This window comes from Falco cherrug, chromosome 17 (genome assembly GCF_023634085.1).
Source record: "Falco cherrug isolate bFalChe1 chromosome 17, bFalChe1.pri, whole genome shotgun sequence".
In the NCBI taxonomy this organism is placed as follows: Eukaryota; Metazoa; Chordata; class Aves; order Falconiformes; family Falconidae; genus Falco; species Falco cherrug.
Window position 1 is genome coordinate 6,607,400 of NC_073713.1, and position 23,674 is coordinate 6,631,073.

The following is a 23,674-nucleotide window of genomic DNA, read 5'->3' on the forward strand; positions in this document are numbered from 1 at the left end:
TCTTGGCTAGGTATTTATCTGTTTTCCATCCCTTCCTCCTCCAAATACTCCACAGTCTGCTTCTGTCTAGAAGAGAACAGAGATGGAGAAATTTAAGAACATTTTCTTTTCTGCCTGTGTCTTTCTCCACCCTTTCATTCCACGTTTGATTCTCCTAGCTTCAGTCTAGACAAAAGCTGGAATTCTCAAGGACAGACTGGGATAAGGGAGAAAAAGAAAAAATACAACCAAATGGAAAAGCAAGTCGGAAAAAATGCAAGATCTCATCTGAAGACCATCTTTTCCTGTTTTGTAGGATGTATAGTGTAACCATAGGTCCCTAGAGTCTGACCCCTTACACTAAACACCATCATCACCGCTGCTGGTAAAAAGAATGAAATAAGCATGTAACATCAGGGTAGCATGTGCAAGTCTCGATTTAATTACAGTGCTGCATGAAGACATTTGTTGGTGCCACAGGTACTTGTGATGGGTATTATACATTCCTGACTCTTCAGGGAGTCGTGTTTTCACTGGAGATTTGCACCACAGAGGTAGTGGCGCTTTTTGTTCCTTTCCTTTTCATTTCAGCAGGATTTAATAAGCTGGTTAGACCTACTGTAATTAGTTTACTCTTCAATGAGGAAGATAAACAGTATCATGACTGTAGTAGGAGCAAGCAGGCAAGCGCCAAATACGGTGCAGGCAGAATTCACTAGCTTCTTAATTAAAACCTGTTCGGGGGGCACAGAGAGCCACATGGGCTTCAGCAGGCTGTGAATCACAGGGAAGAGGAGCAGGAACAGGAAGACTCAGTAAGCAGAACTAAAGCTTCAATTACAAATAATGAATCACAAAAGAGGGACTGTATCAAGGGTCTTTAGTTCTTCAGGAACGAAGAAATGAAATCTTCTCACTAATGGGCTTTAAAAAACATATCGGTACCCTTACCATCATCAGCATGTCCCGCCACCGGCAGTCCTTCGGAAAGCAGTATTTCTTCCCGAGTGGAAGTGACAGCGAGGACTGTATCTGCCAGACTCAGATCTGTGGCCAAGAGGCCTCAGAGTCCCATACGATGCATCTTACTTCTCATAATTTCCAGAAGTTTCTATGCACCCTTTCCATCACAACGGCGGGCTGGTTGTCGTCGTGCCAGGTGCTGTACAGACGGATTGCTAAGACTGTCCTTGCTCTTGGCGTTAGTTTTTTTCTCTGTAAAGCCAGAGGTGATGATGTCCTTTGGTCCTCTCAAAAAATGTAATGAAGGCTGGATTCATGGGTGGGAAGGGCTTCAGTTTGTTGTCGTTAAGTGTAGATGTTTTATGTGAAAGGAGAGCCTGCTGCAGAGGAGATGAACAGACACGGCGTTACCACATTTCCAAAGGCAGTAGGGATACAGATATTCCCAGAAGATACCTTTGAGTCTGGAGTGTTAGGAACAAGTGGCTTAAAATGTCATTGGGATTAACGATGGGCTGCAGGTGATTTCTCCCAACAAATACTTAATCTCTAGGAAACGACACTTCTTTTTTTTTTTTTTCCTTTTTGTTCCAAGTTAGCCTTTTTTCAGCAGCTTTTTTTCCTCCATGACATCTTGGAGGAGTTTTTCATCTAGTAGTTCAGGTGAGTTGACCTATAAGGTTCTGCATCTAGATTCAGAAGCAAAGTTTTCCGACAAGGTACACAGTATTGAAGTTGATGGGTTTGTCCTGGCGTAACACTGAACACAAAATAAAATTATGGCACAAGTTAAGACATTATTCACATTCCACTTATTTTTGAGGGCTTGCACCAGGATTTAGTACAGGGCAAATATAATCTATGGCAACTTTCAAATACTTTAAAGCTTTTTTGTCTATATGCATATTATTTTCTATTTTGATACAGCTCCCCCCACCCCTGGCCCCGTTAATTCACTAAGACAAATGGCACCCTTCTGCTTTGCAATTGTGAATATGTTAGGAAATTAAGCAGTAGGGTGTTACTATTTATCCACCAAAAAACCTACTAACTTTACATTATTCTTTGAATCTTTTAAGTAATACCAGTCTGAACTGATTCCCGTTACCGAGTGAATTTGCTTGGTTAAAACTGGGGAAAAAAACCCAACAGATAAATGTGTGCCTGAGATCTCTTGAGTTAACATCTCCAATTTTCTGATTAAAAAAGGATTGGAAAGTTTCCTGTGCTTCTGTAAGAACTGTTTTTTCCCTTGCCTATAATCCTATTAGCGTACAAAGTACAGAAATTCTCTAGCTGCATGACTGGCCCCATCTTACACGTTCGTCACGTTTTGTTCCGACAGCAACACGTTACACCTGGTTCACGTATGTCAACAGAGTCTTGCTCTGATGAGCACGCACCCCCAGTTCAGTTAAGACATAAGACCTGTTTCTGCTGAGGGTATAAGCTGAAATCCTTCGCTAAGCTGGGGCACATGTAGGCAGCTGTAGGATCGCTCTTCATTCAAATTTACAGCCATGAGCAGACCCTGAAGAGCCGCGTTCAAGTGTTACACCAGCCCATGGGCTAAATACTAATAACCCTGGTTATCAGCCTCCTCCAGGAACACAAGGATTATTGTGGAAAGCTCTGGATCAAGGTGGGACTCTCGTTCCAATTTCAGAAAACAGCTGAGAGCATGTGTTATAGCTGCCTGACACCACCACTTCTTGACACACAGCTGGAACACATTCTACCAGCACAGTCCATCCCATAGGAAAACGCTTTGTAAGCAATACAGGAAAACCACAGGATAAAAGAAACTCCCTCTTGGCAGCCGTCTTTATCTATTCTAAAGCAGAAACTATGTGAATATTCCACAAACTGCATAGAGAGAAAAGGGATTCTATTGCTCTCTGGATTGTCTTTTCACATCTTTAGCAAACAGCAGGCAGCTGGAAGTCGGGAGCCTGCCTCTGCGCGTGGCTATTGCAATCACCTAGTTCTCCAGATCCCAGGTAATTTCTAGCCAGACCTATTTCCATGCCATTTTCTTCATCTTACTAGGTTTTATTTACAGAGATAATACAAAATATATTGTGAACTGAGTACAATCGATAAGTACAGTGTGGATTTGGCAATGCCACAGTCAGCGTGGTGGAACTATGCTGTTCAGGGTTTTCAATTGTTTTAATCCATGAAAGATGGTTAACAAAAGGTAAGGGATGCTGGAAAAATCCAGACCTTTCCAGAGTCCAACTTGGACCCAGGAGCAGGTCCAGCTAAGGGACTTTCTTAGGCTTTTATTGTGGCTTTCTCCAAAACACACACTTTATTTCATTTACTGTTGAGTTAAATTAGGCACAATGTTATTCTGCGCTCTCTCTATTGAGAGACATAGGCAAACCATATCTGAGGTGGTCCTTGGCTCCATGGCACCCTGAAGTTAGGTGAGAAGAACTGGACCAAACTTAGTAGACTTGTTCAAGTTCACATGAGGCGGACATGGCTGCAGGTGCCTCACCTGACACACTGTCTTCATATTTCTACATTCACTGCACTAACACTCCTCACCTAGTTGGTTTGTAATGCTTGTAAGAGACTGGAGATGAAATGCTGGTGGGCAGAAACTGCAGCTGGGCTGGCTGATGGCAGATGCAGTTGGTGTCCTGTTTGATCTGAACGTTTACCATGCAATACAAGGTATCGCTTCTATAATTCCTCTCCATCTATTTTTTGGCTTGGGCTTCTGTTCAATTCATCCTATTTATTCGTATTTACAACGCTGTAGTGATTCCACGTGAGACTTGTGCTCCCCTTCTTCCTTCTGCCCGTTGCTTGTAGGCCCACGTTCTTGCAGGGATTGGATCTGTAGGTGGCAGAACCTTCTTAGCCCACCTGGGGACCTCTTAAAGTTTTTCTCTCAAAGCTTCAGCAGTTTAATACTGGGTACATCAGCTCAAGGTGAAGGCAAAGCTATTGCATGGAGTTTCCGCAAGCTCTGTCTGGCTCCTATTGCAAAGCGGAAAAGACGGTCTTGTCTTTGGTGACAATCGTATCAATGATGTAACACGCAAGCCGGTAGCGGCAGTGACTGATCGCTACCTTCACGTGGCTCTGCGACTGTCTGTGTTTAATGCACTCAAGGTCAGGTGGTCACAGGCAAGAATCAAGTTGAGTGTGTCTTGATTTTTGCTTCTGCTTTAAACACAGTGTGAGGGTAGCTCTGAAAGGTGCTCTTGGGGTTGGTGTCCCAGAGTCCAAAGGTCATCTCGAGGGATGAGGGAACCTCCCACGTGAAGGTCCTCGTGACACCCCCACCCAGAGGTGCATGGGCATGGCGCTGCTGTAACACTGTAGACCTCACTCCCAATACAAGAGCTCGAGGCCTCTCCATGGCTGCCCCTTTGTGTGCGTGAATGGCATTGGTTTCTTTTTTTCTCCTTAAAAATGCGGTTGCTGTTTTTCCTTTTAACAGTGGAGGATCTTCATGAAAGCCTTGCGAAATTCAATGTTGAAGGTGGTGTAAATAATTGGGTTGACAGCACTGTTGACATATCCGAGCCACGTAAAGGCGCTGTACATTGCTGGGGGGATGTTGCAATCGCAGTGCATGTTCAGGATGTGAGTGATGAAGAATGGGAGCCAGCAGATGATGAAAACACCTGGGGGAAAAGGAAAAAGACAGATTTTGATTGCTGAAAGCTGGACAAATGTTGAGACTATGAGAACAGTAAGGTTCTTTTGGGTATAAAGGAAGCGTTTCCCTGAGGTATGAGCCTTCTGTTTGTTAAGTCTTCTAGCCTATAAACTAAGTATCCAGGGACTAAAGAACTTCTTTGCTGATGTAATTAGACTAGTTACCTCAAAAAATCTGGCCTTTGTAGGCGCCGATTTCTTGCAGAGCTATGCTGCCTTTTGTGTTCCAGAAAGCCCGCGAGCTCTCTTGCCCCTGCACCCAGCCATCTTTTGGCAGCCCAAACGCCCCACGGAGGGATGCCTTTTGTACTGACCCCAGCTGAGGAGGAGGTAGCCTTCCTATCGGCAGCCTCTTGCCTACTTGCCTACGTGTCCTCCAGGGTATCAAGTGAAATTATTTCTGTGGAGGCCTGGAAAACAGTCTACACTGGACATTCAGACTGGCTACCCTCATCCTGGGTAGCTACTGGTTTTCTGCAGAAACACAAGAGGAAGCCAACGCGCACTCTCACCGAGTACGATGGCTAGCATCTGAGTGGCTTTCTTTTCTTTCTGTTGTGATAGTTTCCTCCTGCTCACAGTCTTGAGAGAGGTCCTTGTCTTGCCGTTGGGCATAGACTGGATCTCAAAGACCTTGGCTGTGTGGGGTGCTTCTTTGGCATGTCCATTCTTCTCTACTTTCCCAGGGCTGTCCAAAGGTGCCTGCAGGGTTGAGTTGGTGCCCTGATTAGAAGCAATTGGCACAACCAACTGGTGGTTGCTTGGTGCCGCAGGTTTGATGGTGGTTTTCTCAGGGGGACTGGTACTGGACACCATCTCCATTTCCAGCTCTTCTATGTGACTCTCCGCCTCCTGGACAAGAATCAAATGTCCACAACACAAAGACAGATAAATATACAGAGAGGAGCAATGAACATTCCTTGCAGAGTGAAGCTGGATGATGCTGAAGAACAACCAATCCCTCTTCTCCCTTCCTACGTTTTTGGTAGATGCTTGGAGAAAGGGCTGTAAAGTCTTTACAGATAAGAATAGTTTTGGGTAGATGGGGTCGACAGAACTGCAGTGAATTGACTCTCCTTTATTGCACAGAGAGGCTAAGAAATGGGAGAGACGCTGTCTACACTCCCCATAGGTTTTATTTAGGTTTTTCAGAATATACATAAATAAAACTGAAATCAACAAGCAAAACCCAACAAAGCCAATGCAGTCCGAGACTTAAAATAAATAACAGAGAGGAGAAGAAAATCAAAGACACGAAATGTTAAAATGTCATGGCTTTTATAGCTGATCTTTAGGTGAGCTTACTCTGGCTTTTTGAGCTCTGTGATCTTAAACCCCCTGCTTCACTCTAAGGAATGGGAAGAATATTTAAATTTTGAGACTGAATGGTAACCTTTGTTCTTAGTTTATTTTTCTCCCACCCTACATAAATTCATTTTGTGTCCTAGGAGGAGAAAAGGGAAAAGCTAAATGCTCTGAAAAGCTACCACTTCTCTTTAACACTCACCACTTTGCGCTTATTAACTTGGAAACTCCCATTGGACTTCACAATAACTGTGCAGAGCTTGACGTCTTCTGGATGAGTGCATTTGTCCTAAGGGGCAAGCACCAGCTCAGAGGTTACACAAGCAGAGAGTAATTGGGAAGGGAAGCTGGTAAGGGAGGCACGTGGAAATACAAACACAGGGCACGAAGCAGAAATTAATCAGTGTGGCTAAGGTGCTGAGAATGATGGAAAACTACTTGGAAGAAGCAGTAATGGAGGCAACTATCCCTCGTGCTTTTCGCCAAAGGAAGGAAACCACAAAGATCTCCTGTGTTTCAGTCTATCCCTGTCTCGCTGCCGTCTTTGCTTGGCATGGCACTGGCCTCTGAGGCAATGCAGTTGGGAGGCAGTGCCTCTGGGACTACACATTCCTACGGGGTGTTTTGCACGTGCTGCGAGAGGAGCGTTTTGACAAGCAGTCTCACACTTAAACACGCTCAGCTGGACTCCACTTACATACATATCTCATGCTTTGAGAGGCTGTTTTCACTGCAGAGGTATCATTACCAGCGATGTAGTTTGCACCCCAGCCACGCAAACAATTTCCATTGAACTTCTTCGTCACAGCAGCAGGACTGACTCAGAAAACAGCAGTCTTGGGTACCCCAGCCCAAACTTAGCAAAGCCAAGGGAAATGCAGTCTGGTTAATGAAGCAGCTCCTAATGCAAGTTTGCTGATGAAACATCCCCTGAGATCCAGGGAGGTTTCTGAAGCACCAGCCAGTGACCTGATAATCCAGAGTGTGCAACTGGGACTCCAGAATGGCACGGGACACAGCATTCACCTTTGGGATCCAGTATTGCACCTAGTCCGGCCAGTGCCATTTGGGGAAAGGAGGAGGCGCTTTGGGGGATGAAGTGGAGCAGGAGGGGATAAAGGACAGACTGCTGAGAGCAAGGCAGAGGTCTAGTTACCTTCAGCGGGGCTTGCGTGTCTGAGTCCAGGCCGTGGCTGCTGCGTTTGGTGTTGACACGCTTCCTGCGCTTCCGGAGCACTATGTAAATCTGCACGTACACCAGCAGGGTGACAATGAAGGGAACGTAGAAGGAGACGATGGAGGAATACACCACAAAGGCAGGATTGGCAATGATGCACTCGTTCTCATCTGGAAGACGAAAAGTTTCAGGGTGGTTGTCCCTGCTGCTAGGAACTAGCACCAGCTTCCCCCCTCTTCAATCCCTCTTTCAGAAGGCACACGGATACCCAGAGAGGGAGGGGGTCAGGTTCTAGAGGGGGCCACCATGTCAGCTGGAAGTGGTAGCAGACTCTCCTTGGCTCACAGGGAGTCACATACGTTCCCAAATCCCTGGCTATTGCTTGCCTTATAACTAGAAGCCTGCTGATCCCGTGCTGGACACAATCTAGTCTTCCTATGAAACTGATGGCTGAACAGCCAGTTCTCTGTCTCTCCTGTCTCATTGAAGTTATTTGTCCCGTGACTTTCCTTTTCACGTGTTTTAATAGAAGAGGAATTTTGATTTTGTAGTGGACAAATAAATCTTCATGTAACACTGAGGAGTCCTGTGTAAACTCCTACGTAACCTCAGTTCTGATGTGTCTAACACACTGGTCTGGAACAGCAAGAGATGAACAGACTCAGAAGCCACTGACAGAAGTAGCCTGGGATGACACTGGGAGAGGACACCTGAAACAGGGATGGATACATCCCAGTACACCTAAAAACTGATCCCCATGTTTACCTCTGCCTTGTAACAGACTACCTGGGGACCCAGTGAAGCCAGGAAGATGCCAGCAGCCATGCAGGTGGCTTAGCACTCACCTGTGTTGTTGAGGCCAAAGAGGAGCGGGCAGGAGATGGCAAAGGAAAGCACCCAGACCACAGCAATCATGACCGTGACCCTGCGCTTCGAGCTGTAGCGGGTATTATACAGCATTGGCATCGCTACCGCTGTGTACCTGCAGCGTGAAGATACAAACCCAGTCGGGTGTTACTGGGCCAGTGCTGACCAGCTCCATGGGAAGAGACACCTGGTTACTGCTCCAGAGAGAGAATATGGGGCGAGCAGGGTTTCACGGATCTCTGAGATGCCTGCGTACCCTGTTTGGGAAGGCATGAGGCTGGGGTCAACCCAGCACAGCATTTTTCTTCCTCTCTCTCTGTGCTGCTGCCTCTTCCCACTGACATCTGCTCCACCATTCACGTATATAAACAGAAGGACTGAACCAACTACTGGACACGTACAGGCAATTGCATTTAATTTCTCAACACCTATGCAGCAGCTCATGGTATCCCTGCTCAGACCTCATTTAGGTCCTACAAATTGCTCTTCAAAAGACCTCAATGACACCAGCTCTCAACATTTTCAAGTCTGTGAGTCACAAGTAAAATTAGACCGTATGAAGATGGCCATAACTTGCCGCCGTGGGTTTGACATGACTTGCTGCCATGGAGCCCTCACCTGTCAATGCTGATGGCACAGAGGTTGAGGATACTGGCAGTACACATCATAACATCAAGGGTTACAAAGATATCACAGTGGATCCGACTAAACCTCCACTCACCCACCACCTGCAAAGAGAGAATCGGGTCAGCAAAAGAACTCACTGAAGATACACTACTGAGAGGGTCTGAAGGGAGAATTTTGCACAAAGACAGAAACTCTTGCTGGTAGCTGGAGTTCTGCTGGTTCAAGGGGGATCAAAATTTTGTCTGCAGAAGTTCCAGCTGGAACGAGGTCCCACACAGTCAGTCCCATGCCATGGCAGTTAGGATGGGCTGCCACCGAGTGCCTTCCAGGGCTTTGTCCTGTCCAGTCTGAAGGTCTCAAATGATGGCATGGCCTCAAAGGAGGTACTCTGCTCCATCCAAACCATTCTTTAGAGCATTCCTCTGAAGGCTTGTGTGATTTTGTCCTTCCTAATTCCATCCTGTTACTCTGCATTGAGTTGGACAGCCCAAACAGCAAACACAAACCTGGGCTCGTATCCCAGTGACGTAAGGGAGAGCAAGTCTCCTCAGAGTGAGCTCTGTGAGAGCTTAAACAGGTCTCTGAAGCATTGCAAAGAGGTATTAGGAAGGAAATACATTAATTTTATATCCTGAGCATCTCTAATTGTACTTACAGCTTTTTATTAGGCTTTTTTTTTTTGGCAGTTATACCTAGCAAAGATCAGCAGTAGAGAAGCAGGAACTTTCCTTCATCTCTTTGTTTAAAAAATCAGGGTAGAAATTCCTCACTTTTTTTGTGTGTGTGTGAATGAAATTAATTTAACCCAGTGAAAATTCTTTATGACACTACATGTTGTGATAAAGACAAAGAATTAATGATAACACTTCCAGTTACCAGTAGCCTTTTTCTCTTCACTTATCTTGTTATTGCAACTGAACTTTGCCAATTAAGTTTAATAGCAATTATTAGGACTGCTGTATTTGACATGTGATGAAAAAAGTATATTTCCCTCTAATAAAAATAGAGTCCTACTGCATTTGAAAATAGAATGAATAAGATACCTATTCTTCAGTTATTTCTGCTCTGATATACATAACCATAGGCAGCATAAAGAAGGAAGAATGACTGCATTGAAGCCTGAGTGACAGATGAATACTCAGTGATTAAAAAAGCACTTAAGAGACAGTTATATCAGTAACTTTGCTGAGAATTTGCCCAAAGGCAAAGGTTTCCAGCCAGATATAAGCCTCTGCAATATCAGTTTCCCAAACCCATAGTTCTGAGTTTATGGGAGATGCTGTAAACTGCAGCAGTTCTTTCTCTTAGTGCTTTCATTTAAGCAGGAGAAACCTTAGAAGTCTGGAGGTAGAAGATTTGTTTGCATCGAGGCTGATTTTTAAAAGGATTTCCTTTTGACATTAGTTTTTGTCCAGGCACGTGACACAAAGCCTGAAAAAGAAATGAATATATTTACAGAACAGAGGGCTCTTCTTGGTTTTGGTTGCAAATCGTGGACTCAGAGAGGGACCACAGTGTGCCCAACCCACGTCAGTCCTATGGCTCCTCCTCTGGCATGGAGTATTTGTCATGGGTTTTGCTGCTTCAGGCTAGCACTAGATTTAACAGAGAGTGGATAGGAGCAGAAAGGGTAAAAAAAGTATTGCTGAGATGTAGAGACCTGATTGTCCTACTTGGTAGATTCAGGCAGCTCAGGTTCCTGGCCAACTCCGTCTACACGTGAGCCCAGAAAGGGGAAGGCATCTTACATCGTTTGTGCTTTATTCTTCCACGTTAAAATAAGAAGCATCTGAGAGACTCTTACAGCCGGGCATGAGAGAGCAAGAACTTGTCGCAGCATAAGGGTCTGCTTAAAATGGGTTGTCGCAAAAGAGGAACAGAATAGAAGAGCATAGCAAGTCCCAGAGGCATTCACTCCAATCACAGCCAGCCTGTGGCCATGTTAATAAGCTTCAGCAGATGCACCATGCTTTACATTTTTAAAGTGCTATGAAAACAATAATTAACTGGAATGATAATTAGTATTGTGGTTTCTCGACAGCCTATGTCACGTCAACGGGTTTTGATTTGCTTTGCATTAATATTTAATGGGCTAATTGATTACGGCTTCTTCCCCGGCTCTGCTCTCTGTTTTATCATTTGCTGTCATAAACAAGTTCCTGAAAATTATTTGTAAGCTCACTATAGTTTCAGCCTTACGCTTTCTCACCGCCGTTCATTCTCTCTCGGTGGCGGTTGCCGCCAGCGTGCCAGGTCCCAGCTGGCCGAGGGGGGCCAAGGGAGAGGGGTGGTATATCTGCCCTCAGTCTTCCCTCTAGAGATGCATCTCATACTTTCAGGTTATTTACTGTTGCAAGAGTCGTTTGCCATCAAGTAAACAGGTGGCAATCTTGGGAGTGTTTGGCTTTCACAAACCAGGGCTCCACGCGGGCACGGCTCTGCGTGCAGAAGTACAGAGCTCTCCTGTACCAAAGTGATGTGCTAACGGCAGCGGTGTGAGAAGTACCTCACCTGTGATTTCTCTCAAATATTGTATCATAAAAGCTGTGAATTTACCTCCTACTTCTACAATTGCCTGCTCCTCTTACTACTGTAGTCCTTCAGAAATAGGGGGTTGATTACTTTTTGATGCAGTTTATTAGCGTGACACCCATGATGTTGTAGCAGACTTGTTCTTGTGTTTGGGAATGAACAGTCAATCTATGTAGTTTTGAAAACAAAACTGGAGTCCTTTCACTCTTGATCCCTCTAAAAGCCAGATTTTCAATGCAATTGGACTGTAATTTAGCCCTCTGAACAACAGTGTACTTTCAAGTCAGCCTGTCATCTGCTGTCATGTCCATTTCCTGGAAAAAATCTGATCAACTGCTAGGAAATTAAAAACACATTTGTTCGGGGAAATTCAGGAGGTCTTGGAATGGCTGGTGTCCAGGCTGCTAAACCTTCCCTCCCTTTACCCACTCACCAGAAACATTCAGTACTGCAAAAGAAAACTGTGTCACCTACCTCCAGATAGACCACCCAAGGCATGACCAGAGTTGCTACCAAGAGATCTGCCACTGCCAAACTCACGATCAGGTAATTAGTGGTAGTCTGAAGGGCTTTTTCCCTGGACACAGCCATACACACCAACACGTTGCCAAAAACGATGACAAAGATGAGGAGGGTGAGCAGCATGGCATAGTAGTTATACTGAGGCTTCTGGTCCGCATGGGACTCGTTGAGTGGCTTGCTCCAGTTCCTGTCGCTGACGTCACTGTTGTACCAAGAGAGGTTGAGGGGATCCATGGAGGTAAAAGTGCCAGGTTCCGGCTCCACCCTGATGCAAAGATGTGGGAAAGACAGTCAAAGGCCAACATGTAAAATAGAAGTAAAACAAATATGCGTGTGCTACCTCTGGAGGCTGTTCCCCCTCCCCTGAATTCCCGTGCACTAACAGCTGACTGCCTGGAAATGCAATGAAGAGCCAGGTGGGAGGCTGAACTGATGGTCAGATACCTAGGCAGGGATTCAATAAGTTAATTTCTATTTCCAGTTCATGCCCCAGATTTTTGTTGCCAGGGATATTAATTACTCTCTGTTAGGGCCAATTCAGATTTTTGTGTCGGCTCCCCTAACCACCAGCTGCTCCCTGTTAGGTGTGCAAGGTTCACGGCAGATGTGTCATGACCCACTTTGTTTATTTTTCATGTGCTTCGTGGGGCTTTGGGCTGTGTTCTCTTTTTTTTTTTTCTTTTTTTTTTTTTTTTCCCTTTGCTTTTCCTTATTCTTTTCCTCCAGCAGGGAAATAAATAAATAAATAATGCTACAAACCGAGTTGTGATGATAACGAAACTTGACAGTAACAGTTCTAAAGTCAGGGCTGGACTGTCCCTGCCTTCTGCAGTTCTCCCGGTGAGGATGCTGTGCAAAGGGGGAAACGGTGGGGGCATGACTGGGTGCCCGCCCAATAGCCTGGTGCTGGGAAGACAGGTCTCCTTGGAAATCTGGGGCATCACAGTAAACCATCGTTCCTTCCCTGGCCATTGGCCACGTCTGTGTGCTTTTTCAAAAATGACATATAAACAAATCATGGGGGTTGCTGTAGCGTTCCCTAGAACCTGTTTAGGGAGTTGTGTTTGTTTTGTCGAGGTGTAGCAAAGACAGCTCAAGTGTCTTTTAGTCTTTTGGAGTTTTTCTGTCTGCCAGGGCTGCCTTTGTGCTGTTCTTCCCTAGCTGGGCCATTTTCAGCACACAAGGAGGCTGTCACCAAGAAGCCTTCCTTTGGTTTCCACTGGCTACAGATCGGGTCCCAGGCTTACAGGCATTTTTTCATGGATGAAGAGGAAGAAGAATAAAAATTGACTGAACAGAGATTAGGAAAAAAATGTTCTAAAGAAATGTTGCTGTCTGGATATAGAGGTTTGTGGGGTATTAGCTGCAAATGCAGACAGCAAAAAAGCTGCTTTCTGCTGAGGAAGATAGATAAACAAAGCTGAAGCGTGGGATGTGGGATGTGCAGGGAAGGTCATGGTTTGTGCTCTGATATTGTGCTTGATATCTTGAACTGATATCTCTTGGGACGTACTCCTGTACGGTGCAGGCTAGTGAAGGTGCACGAATGTCCATGATATCCATTACATGGATTTTATGCCAGGAGGTGATGCAAAGCAGTGATATCGGGACACTGCATGTCCCTGGACCACTGGCATCCAACTGCGTGTATGTCTGCATCATAAGAGACGGGCTAAAAGTTAAGCTACATGGTACAGACCTTGGCAGCAGGTGTCAGTGTTGGGGTCTTTGTCTGGTACCAGCAGATGAAAACCAGATTCCACATTTGCAATGAGACTGCAGAATATTTGGCCACTGGCCCTGGCATACTGGAAAGACCTTTTCCTGGCTGTGTGGTGGGGGTCTCTTAGCTCTCATTTAGGTGGGCTTGCTGAAGAGCTCCCAGGGCAGGATCTGCGCAGTGGGTGCTCGTGATGGTTGGCACCGTCTTCTGGGTATTTTCACACCATGTCTGGGTCCCGCTGGAGTTTCTACACACTTATAAAAAGATGGGATTTCCACATGATGTGTGTTTGCTGAGGCAGTATGGGCTAAAACGGGAATATTGCCTCAGCCTGCAAATCATCCCTGTCCTCTGCACAACGGAGCCTGCAGCACAGGCAGAGCTGGAGATGCTCAGCGCTGACAGCTGTGCACCTAAGTGCCTTTCAGAGAGCCACGGAGGCCACGAGGAGAGGGGCACGGAGCTGAATTTCACCGTATGGGCTAACAGGTTCCCTGAGCTCACCAGGACAGCTAACGCCAGCTGCTCCAAGGACAAGCAGGCAGAGCAGTCTGATCACGATAACACGGCTCTGGCACACAGATGCTGACATCAGGGCAGAGCTGTGCCTTTGAGCAAGGTGAGATCCAGCCCAGTCCTGTCTGCTGGAACAGAGCTGCTTTGTCAACTGGTTAATTAGTACAGCGAGGCTGGGCAGAATAGAGTTGTGGTACCCGAGCGGGCAGCCACAGCTGCAGAGGGTGTCTGGAGTAGCGTTAATCCACGTCCGTCACTTCAGCCCCTTGCCAGGATTGTTTGTGTGTTTAAAAGCAAAGTATCGAGACCTGTACCTGGGTCTGATGTAGTCCCTACATCAAGAAATGGTGATGTGTCAGACAGCGTGGTCAAAAAGTAAAGGCAAGAGGTGTTTAAAAGCAACTGGAGATTTTGGCAACTTTTCTTTGGGGGGGTTCTGGTTTAGAGATCTTGAAGGAGCCTCATTCACTGCTCAGCACTTCCTAAATTCAAGTACTCTGTGCTTCTCAAGCTGTATCTCCATAAAGACCACTGTGATCTGAAAATCTGGCCGTCTTTTCAGACATCCCAAACCAGGCCATTTAATTTTCTTAATAAAAGACAAAGCGAATTCAATTTATTAAACCATATAAGCGATCAAAATAGCAAAACATTTGCAAATATCAAATTCACCTGGGAACAATGGTTTCTTTATGTTTCACTGAGCTTTTGTGTGCTTTTCTCATTCAAAGAACAATTTGTATAATAATCCTTGGAAATTTGTTGCATATGGGTCCTTAATAGCTGATAATTCAAAAAGTGTCTGTCTGACAGTGCTATCAGCGACACTTGATAGCTCTACAAATGTCTTCTTAGAAACTGTCAAAGTGTCAGAAATTAATTAAATGTTAGCTTATGTGACTCAGAGTGAAGGGGAAAAATCAATGCTAAATGCAGCAACAGTTTTTTCTTTTCTCCTGTTGCCCTTTGATAATGCAAAAGTATCTAGAGAAGGCAGAAACATGCATAAAATGCAGGATAAAAAAAAAAAGACCACAGGAAAATGGAAAAATATCTTAAAAGAATAAAAGGAGTGGAATGATTCAATATGTGGAGGATCAGCCTCTTGGTCCTATTCTGGCTTCTTCTGAGCCCTGACTGCAGTTCCCAAAACAGAATTCTGCTTCATGGAGAAAAGGCCAGAGACAGGGGTGAGTTACACACACGTGGTTCCAGCCCTGCTCATTTTACAGCCTGTTGCAACTGGGTGGTGGAGTTGGAGGAACCGTACACAGCTAATCTCTCATGGCCATCTATTGGGCATTTACTTGGTGGGGGTCAGCGAGGATATAGTGAGCAAAAGTTCTCTTCTGTTTCCTTCTGCAGCTTATGCAAGGTATTTTTTTTTTCTTTCAGTAACGCTGTTTTTACAGCAATAATTTTTGTCTTTTCATGCAGCCGATCATCATGAGGAAAGTTAAAAGAGGATGCTTGATGTACCTATGTACAAATGAAAAGGTTTGGTGTTTCCATTGAAACAAAAAAAAAAAAAAAAAGGGTTAATCCAGGAAAATGAAACAAAAAAACTTTAAATATTTTGCATTAAATAGGGAAACTAAAACACAGTGTGATTTGCGATCATCAGTTAAAGGCTGTATCTGGTACACATCCATATGGTACAATTACATGGACAACTGTTAATTCCTAACTTTTGAGGCTTTGAGTTTTCAGTCCTAAAAATAATCTTAATTTCTCCAGGCACAGAACTGGCACCATTTGGAAGCATTATGGTAACCATTAGAGTGCCTTGTGAGTCTTTCAGCATTGCTTAAAGGAGCACTTTTTATTTTACTGCTGACAGTTTCTCAGTAGAGAAGAAAGTGGCACTTGAAAAAGCTGACTGCAAGTGAGTGCTTTTTACTGCGTTTGTCCAGACACCTGCGTTTTCATACGGAGGCAGAGGGAAGGGATCATAAATACGGAGAAAAGGTGGCACAAGCGGGAGCTCGCTACGCTCTGTCCTTGGGGGACCTTGCTGGGGTTCGCCGTCCCTGCACGCCAGGGGCACAACAGGGGCTGGGTTTTAGCTGAGCCTTTGGATGCAGATGTGGGTAGAGTCCTGAAACGCAACGAATTCCTTTGTGAATTAACTGCAGTAAAGCCACTTTAATTCCCGTACAGACTCCACACAGATTTTTGGTATGGCTGAGCTAATCCAGATATGGATTTACTGGGAGGCCAAGGGCAGGACAGAGCAGCAAGGTCGCAGCCCTGTGTTTGATGCCAGCAGCGCAGCAGCACGCCTGCATCGCACAGAGCATCACTGCCACCTTCCCCTTCGGTCGGACGGGGCATAGGCTAATGCCCTTTGCATTAACGTACCTGGCTTCTGCTAATGCCCTTTGCACTAACCCCGAGTGCCGCAGCTCAAGCATGCCGAGCCGGGAAGTGGTTTGCCATCCAGAGGGAAACAGCCTCTCCTCAGCTTTCTCCCTGTGCTTTCCAAATGTCTTTCAGCAACTGGAGATCTGCTGCCTGGCAGCTACTCCCCACTGGAAATGACAGAGAAAAGGGAGCCAAGATAGAGGCTGCGAATGCAGAGCCAGAGTTTTTCTCTCCTTTGTAGTTAACTCCCCGTTCTATTCAGAGAGCAAACTGAAAAACATGTTTGTTTGCAGTACCGGTATTTCTCCTTGGCTCCTCACGATTGATCATCTAATTACGTTTGTGGCAAACAAGCACGACATCTCCCTGGCAAATGTGTAATGTTCACAACTGGCAGCAGCAAAACCGTTTGTCTTTCTGGCAAGATCTGAAACATGAAATATGTATTAAGCAGAGAAGCAGTTTGCTGTATTGTTTAGAGATGGATGTACCAGCCAGCTCGCTGGGAAGCAGAGGCTAAAAGGCTCCAGCCCTACAGCTTGTCTGCGTTGGAATAGTGCCCTGAGTCTGCCCTCTGCTCTTCTTCGTTCTCTTAGTGCACTTCTGTGCTAGGTCAGAGGTGCCTTGATGCGGTGCAAATGTCTCTGTTTCAGAAATAGCAAAGGTATAATGCTCTTCTTGATTTTTACTCTGCATGCAAACACCCCCAGGCATGATATATTCACCGGGCTGACCCGGAGCTAGCGCCAGCGTCTAGCAGACACCATGAGGCACTGTCACTGCAGCATCTGGCTTCTGTGGGTAAAGATCTGTGGCGCTTGGTGCCCATGTGGGCCTGGCTGCCAAAACGTGCAGTCAGCCTTCGCTTCTTCAGAGAGCAGCGTGCTGTTCCCTGCGGCCTTGCCCCAGATGTAACGCGTTTAGTTCAGCCTGGAGCAGGCGGGTGAGGTGGGCGCTGAGGGACGCAGCTGCGAGCGCCGTGCCCCGCTCCCCACCGCAATGCCTGGGCAGAGGCTGAGCTGCTTCCCCGGGCAGGCAGCGCGGCGGGGGCTGCAGGCAGCCAGCAGCACTGGTGTCACCTGGGCGTGCTTTCAGGGGACAAAGCTTCCCTGTGGGCTCCACACACAGTCACACTGCTCAGCTTGGGACTCCCAGCTGCCAGGACACCCCAGGGACTGAAATCTGTGCAGACCTAGCAGGAAAACAACAGCAAAAGCCACCAGCAACAATATCCTGATGGCAGCTGTTCCCACAGCAGCCTCAGAACCATCTCCACCTCTCTTTTCCAAAGTCTTGCTTGCCATTCTTGCCATATTGCCTAATTGCTTCTAATTGCTGCTACCCAGATGCACCCATCAGGTTACTGAAGTCTCACCTAGGACCATGTGAGAAAGGTGTTTAGAGACAGATTTGCTCCAGAGGCATTTCTGTTTCACAGAAATCAATGTCTAAGTGAAATCTGCACAGTACAGTGCCTCCCTGAATTTTGTCATTTTCCTCTGAAATGCTGGAATCAAAGGGCCACAGGAAAGCTGTCAAACTGACATCCTTTCTGTCCTGAAGATGCTTCTTGATGCTGTTTACTGGGCTCCACTGAGAATGTGACTGCGGCATTCCAGTCGAGGGAGAGAACATGTTCTTTTGGAACAGGGAAGTGGTGGAAGAGAAAGAGAAGGAAAAAGTGTGCTTGGGGAGCTGTTTTGTTTCCCTGTCCGTGAGCACTGTGCAAAGAAAAGAGCTTCTGGAGCAGTTTCACTATTTTTTGCATGTAAGCCCAGGACTGACAATCTATGCTGTGAATTCCAGGTCTTGGTTAACTGGAGAGCAAGGAAAGTGTGCAACAGATAGCAGTAAGAACCTCTTCCCACCCGTTTCTGTGCAGGGGACAGTGTCTGCAGGTGTCGAGAAGGAGGAGGGAAGGTCAGGAATTGGGGAAATACTGTGAATTCTGTCTTGACCTGAGAACTGTAGTATTCACTGCTGCTGCTAAGGCTGATGACAAACCCTGGCCACCTGCCTTGGCATCTGACACGCCAGGATCAGGCGATGTACTGAACACAGGCAACGTCCTGGTGGCTTTAAATAAACCTGAGTCCCCCAGGCACTGAGCAGTAGATGCCAATACAGCTGGGATTTGACAGTCATGACCGGTGAGCTCCTGGCAGTCCGTCCTTTTGAGGCAGTTTTGAGCACTGACTGTATCCCCTCAGAAGGCAGTACTGGGCAAATTTAACTTTCTACGCTCCTTACATTTTCTTAGTGGTAGGTCAGTCACCAGTAATGAGTAGATTACACAAGCAGTAGCCTTGGCTACCTCTGCGCCCAGAGGTACTGAAATCAGAGACAAAGATCCTGACAAGGCTGGGGGGTTGGGGGGCTGAATTCGAACTTCAGCACTGTGCAACCTTCACAGCCACCTAATACAAGAGTTCTCCCCATCAGCTCCTTGCAAAAGCCTCTTGAAATGCTTCCTCCCCTCCTGCCTTTCTCCATGGCTCCCCGCTCTTCAGACCCTTTGTTTTTCAAGATACAAGTGCGAGGCATTTTGAACACGGTTATTGCTCACTTCTAGTTCAGAAACGTTGCTGCATTTCATGTGGCCTTGCGCAATACCTAATTGGATCTTCCTACTAGAAAGCGCCTATGACGCCCCGGTGTGAAGAACCTAATCCAAGCACTTGGGGGTTGTATGGAATACACACCTGCCACAGAGCCTTTGAGTCACCAGCTTTGACCGTTCTTGCTGATGCCACAATATTTTCTATTCACAGTGCTTTACTTCTCAATAATTGCATTGTTCAGAGCTCTCTGCACTAATTCTGTAACGTGAATCACCACCGCCCGAACAGCAGCGCAGGGACAGAGGGTGAGGAGAACCACAGCAGCCTGAGCTCCTTTCTCAGGAATGCAGAGATTCCTTCCTGGGGGAGTGGGTGACAGGAGGAGCTTACTGTGATAGCCTCGTAACTCAAGCACCACCAGGCTGACTCCTGGTTTTAATGCAGATGCTCTGATGTTTTTGACTTCAAAAAGTCATTTGATTTCTCAGATCTCCATTGGCGGTGTTAGTGAATTAATCATATCCCTCTTTCCCTATGATGCCATGAATTTTCTCCCGAGTTTGAAACTGCATTGCAGAGAGGAGAGGGAAGATGTTTTTCTTTCTCCCAGAGCACTTGTCCATTATCCTTTGGTACTGTGGTGATGGAGCAAAGCGTTTCCCAGGATTGCTGTGGTGTAGGCAGAAGTGGCACAAAGGGAGCGGAGGGGCTACTGCCCTCCCTATTAAAAACCAGGTCACACATTAATCTGGACCATTTGGAGAAGGATGTTCTAAGGCTGAATTTCACTGGGAATTGACTGCCTCCTGCTTTCATGTCCTTCAAAAATCTCACCCTTAGTTAAAGTCTTGCCAGGTTTTTGGGTGGGTTTTTTTGCATGTCTTAATGGAAGGGAAGAATTCAGCAATATCTTCCCTAGAAGCAGAGAAATGCACATTTACCTTGCTTTAGCATGTTTTACTGCTAATAAAAAGCAGATTCCGTTTTTTAAAAGGCCTTCTCTTTATTCAAGATGTGCAGCTTGTCATAGGGTTTTATCAGAAATTACTTGGAATTTTCTGATTTTAAAATTCTCTCATTCCAGTATGTTAAACAGTCAAAACTAGTAACTTTTGCAAGAAAAAGTTGTAGTGGGTTGGTTTGGTGGTTTGCTGTTTTTTTTAATAAATGAGCTTTTTAGGATCTATCAGGATTTCAGACCTCTTAAAATATCTCACCTGAAAATGAGAACAAAGTAAGACCTATGAAATAACTCTCTGCTCTGAAATTTTAGTTCAGTTATACCCTTATCTTTGTGTAGTTCAATTATGCCCTTTTCTTTGAAAAGATCTAACTCAAAACATTTTGGTTACCCAAGTTCAGAGTATAATTTGCAAACATTTTTAGAGAATTCTGAGCCATTTTCCCTTCAGATCAGGTTGCCAAGAGTTCTAGCATGGGCTCTTAAACCATCGCAGCAGCCTCGGAGCCTGTGGTCTCACTGCTAACCTTCCTTGAAGGAGACTTGACAAACCCACAGGCAGTCACCTCAAGCGCAGAAGGGCAGTTTATATCACAAATCACTAGTTTTCCTTCCAGAATGAAAGCAGATAGAAATAGTTTCTTCCAGCAACAAACTCCTTCCAGAAAACCCCATCACTCCCTCTACCCACCTGTAATTCAGAAGAGATGTGACTCCTGCGTGGCAGGCTGCTGGAGTGGAGCCATGGAGTCCTATTACTCTTTCAGAATTTGTGGGTACAGGGCAAGCTTTAATCTTCTGAGCATTTGGCAGATTCAGAATGTTGCAAGCTGGAGCCACTCCAGCCACAGCCCACTCGAACAGTTCTCAGCTTGGTGGAAAGGATGGGCAGACAAGGATTTTTTTAAAAATCATTTCTGGCTGAATGTGCTTTCGATTTTGGACACCCAACTAGAACTATTACACCGATCTCAATTTTCAGTGTTGAATTTATTTCTTAAAAACAAAGACCCATTCCCAAGTCTTACACTGGGCTTGTTTGAAAACAAATTGTAGAAACAATGAGATCTTGCGCTGCAGGGTCTAATGAAATCTGTAACAGCTGCAGATAAGGTTGTGAATTAATAGTGGAGGGACTGTGTATCACTTCCCTCCCGCGCTCTCCCATGGAGATGGCTGCTGGCAGAGACAGGTCTGACTAGGAAGACATTGGTGCTTATGAAGTATTGCCCTACCACAGACCTAACGTCCTGTTCTGTGCAAAAGCCCTTTTTTTTTTTTTTTTTTTTTTCTTAATTCTTTCATGTGTATCCTAATGCCAAATCTCTCTGACTAGATCTGAGCCTCTGACTAATCTAATAAATTCCCAGCCTTATGATACCGGTGTTCTATATTATTTTAGAATTTGTTATGTATTTAAGATCATCCGCCAGTGCCTGCAAATAACCTTTAATCAGCAGTAGAGCTAATTGTGTTCTTTTTGAGGGACTGAAAAGGTTGGATTTCTTCACTCCCCACCCCCAGCAGTTATGTATAGAGGCAGCTGAAATTTGAACAAAATATTTACTTTTAAGTACTGCCTAAAACATGGCAAATGTTTAAGGACTTTTTTGCAATTATTTAGTTTTATCTGTGTGTAGTGTTCACTGTACGTTTTGGTGCTTGGCATTTGAAGTGTATAACTTCATTTGATTGCAGAAATAGATTGTGTTAATTCCTACATTGAATAAGCCTTGTGTTTTCCCTCCAGCCAGGCTTCCTGTGTTTATGCAGCACCTAGCACAAGGATATTTTAGCTCTGAGTCTTTCAGCCATACTTTATTAAAAGTAAATAATAATAATTCAGATTGAGAAGATCAAATATTTGCCCTCCACTTATGTCATCTAACATTCATTTAACATCTGCTCTTTTCATTGCCACTCCTATCACTAAGCTTGTTTGCAAAAATGTTTGCCAAAAGAAGTGAATTCCAGAGGAAAGTAAATTCCCCTTGCCCTCGCCCTTGCCCTTCCCCTCCCCTTTTCTTAGATTTTGTGCCTGTGTGCCCCAAACCATGTATGACTAATATTTGCCATGAAGCCCCTTTTAATAGATTCTTTGTAGAAGGTTTGATGAAGATGTGTCAATCAGCACAACATTCATGTGACTCCTTCTTGCTCTAATTGCCACTTCCCGGTGTTTGAAACTTCAGGGAAACGTAGGATGAATTATTGTCCTGTCCCTCATGGCAAATGAGTGCAAACAGAGGCTACAATCGGCAGAGGGGAGGCGAGGAGGCTCCGTGCATTCCTCCTGTACAAACCAGCCAGTGCTCCTCAAATTTCAAATCCTAATGATCTTTAATCATTTAATCCCTGACCCAAATCAGCTCCACTGTTCAGCTTAGTCCTGACTTCCAACACCCACCATTGTCATCTTTGCAAGTCAAATGTGAGCAGAAGAACACGCCTCTAGTCCCGAACCTATCCTTTTACATCTCCTCCCAAAGGATGGGCACCCAGCCGCAGAGGAATTGGGCTGGATCACCAGCTTCTGTAAACCAGCAGTTGCTACCATGGCCATAGTGCTGGGAAGGATGGGAGAGTCCTGTGGTTCCTGCTCCTCACCGTGGCCAGTCCGTGACAGGTGTTTGTCTTAGCTTCTTCACCTAACCTTCTTGAACATCTTCCAGATATGCATAACAGTTCATTAGCTTTTATATACACAATATATATTTCCTTTCCAGTTTGTCTTTCCATTCTAACACCGTTGCATCATTGCATCCCCTCTTTGTTCAGCTTTGTTCCCTACACAGCAGATCTTTCCTGCTGTTCCTTGTGATACAAAAGCTCGTGTTCTTGGAAGAATTATTGCTCCTAGGCAAGCTTTTCTTCCCAAGGGTTTTGTCATGATTTCAAATGGATTTGGCCCTCAGGTAGTATAACAGAGGTAGCATGTGTATTTGGATTTCGAGCAGACATGTGAGAAAGGGCCACATGCAGTGTTTCAAATAAAACTCACCTGAGAATGCCAGGGAACCACTTGTAAAAAAAAAATAAAAAAATAAAAAAGTGTAAATTTTACAGAGTAATCTTGCAGAGAGTTATCAGCTTGCCATTGGAACCTTTGATAGGAGCCATTTCCTGGTGGTGTCCACATTTCAGAGGCTGGGGAAATTTGCGGGCACGTCCTGTGATGGTGGTGCATCCCTGCTCACACCCCTCTTTTCCCCGGGGTGCCTGAAGACATCCGCTCCCCTCTAAACGTACAGCAGGGAAGCAGACTAGAAAGGAGCTAGGCATCTTTTCCCCCCAGCCTTTTGGCTGAGCGAATGAGAGACGCAATGTGACAAGAAGTGTCATATGCGATCAGAGAACCCTATACGATGCTGATGTTGCCCCCACCTGATCGGACCATCGGATCCCTCCCTGGCTCTGTGGGAGCCAAGCACCCCCTCGTGCTCCTGCTGTAGCGATCCGGCACCTGCGCTCTCTGTGCCCGGTGTTCCGCTCGCCTCACGGCTGTGCCCTGATGTGCCTCTCGTGGAGACAGAAGGAGGAAGAGGAGCTGGCCTTCATCCTGCCAGTGTCTCAGGACAAGGATTTTCAGACGCGTCTAAAGAAACTGAGTGTTCATTCCGACTTGTTACTACTTGTTGAAGCTCCTCAACATTCTAGATAGGCCACCTGGTTCTGGTTTTTTGAACCCTTCACCAGCTAAGTGATGTCAGTGGTTTTGTCCTGGTTTCCTAAGGATGCTCCTCTGGATGCTCACAGGGGTCGGGGGAGGGGGGGGGGGGGGGTCTATGCATTTGGGGGTATATTTTTCTGCGCCTGGCTTTTGGAACTGTTTGATTAGTGTCAAACGAGCTTCCTGAGAGCTGAGGGGTCTTACACTGTGTGTTGAGTTCTCCTGC

The 23,674-nt window shown here is 45.6% G+C and overlaps 1 protein-coding gene across 1 annotated transcript; it reads right to left on the reverse strand.

The window, feature by feature from the left end:
* Positions 1 to 411: 411 nt before the first annotated feature.
* DRD2 (dopamine receptor D2) lies at positions 412 to 11,911 on the reverse strand. Its single transcript, XM_005437620.3, has 7 exons — positions 11,606 to 11,911; positions 8,591 to 8,700; positions 7,951 to 8,087; positions 7,085 to 7,275; positions 6,131 to 6,217; positions 5,136 to 5,475; positions 412 to 4,589 (listed from the first exon to the last, which is right to left on the reverse strand). The coding sequence occupies exons 1-7, from the start codon at positions 11,885 to 11,887 to the stop codon at positions 4,396 to 4,398; spliced, it is 1,341 nt and encodes a 446-aa protein (XP_005437677.2). The 5' UTR covers positions 11,888 to 11,911; the 3' UTR covers positions 412 to 4,395.
* Between the last annotated feature and the right edge of the window lie 11,763 nt (positions 11,912 to 23,674).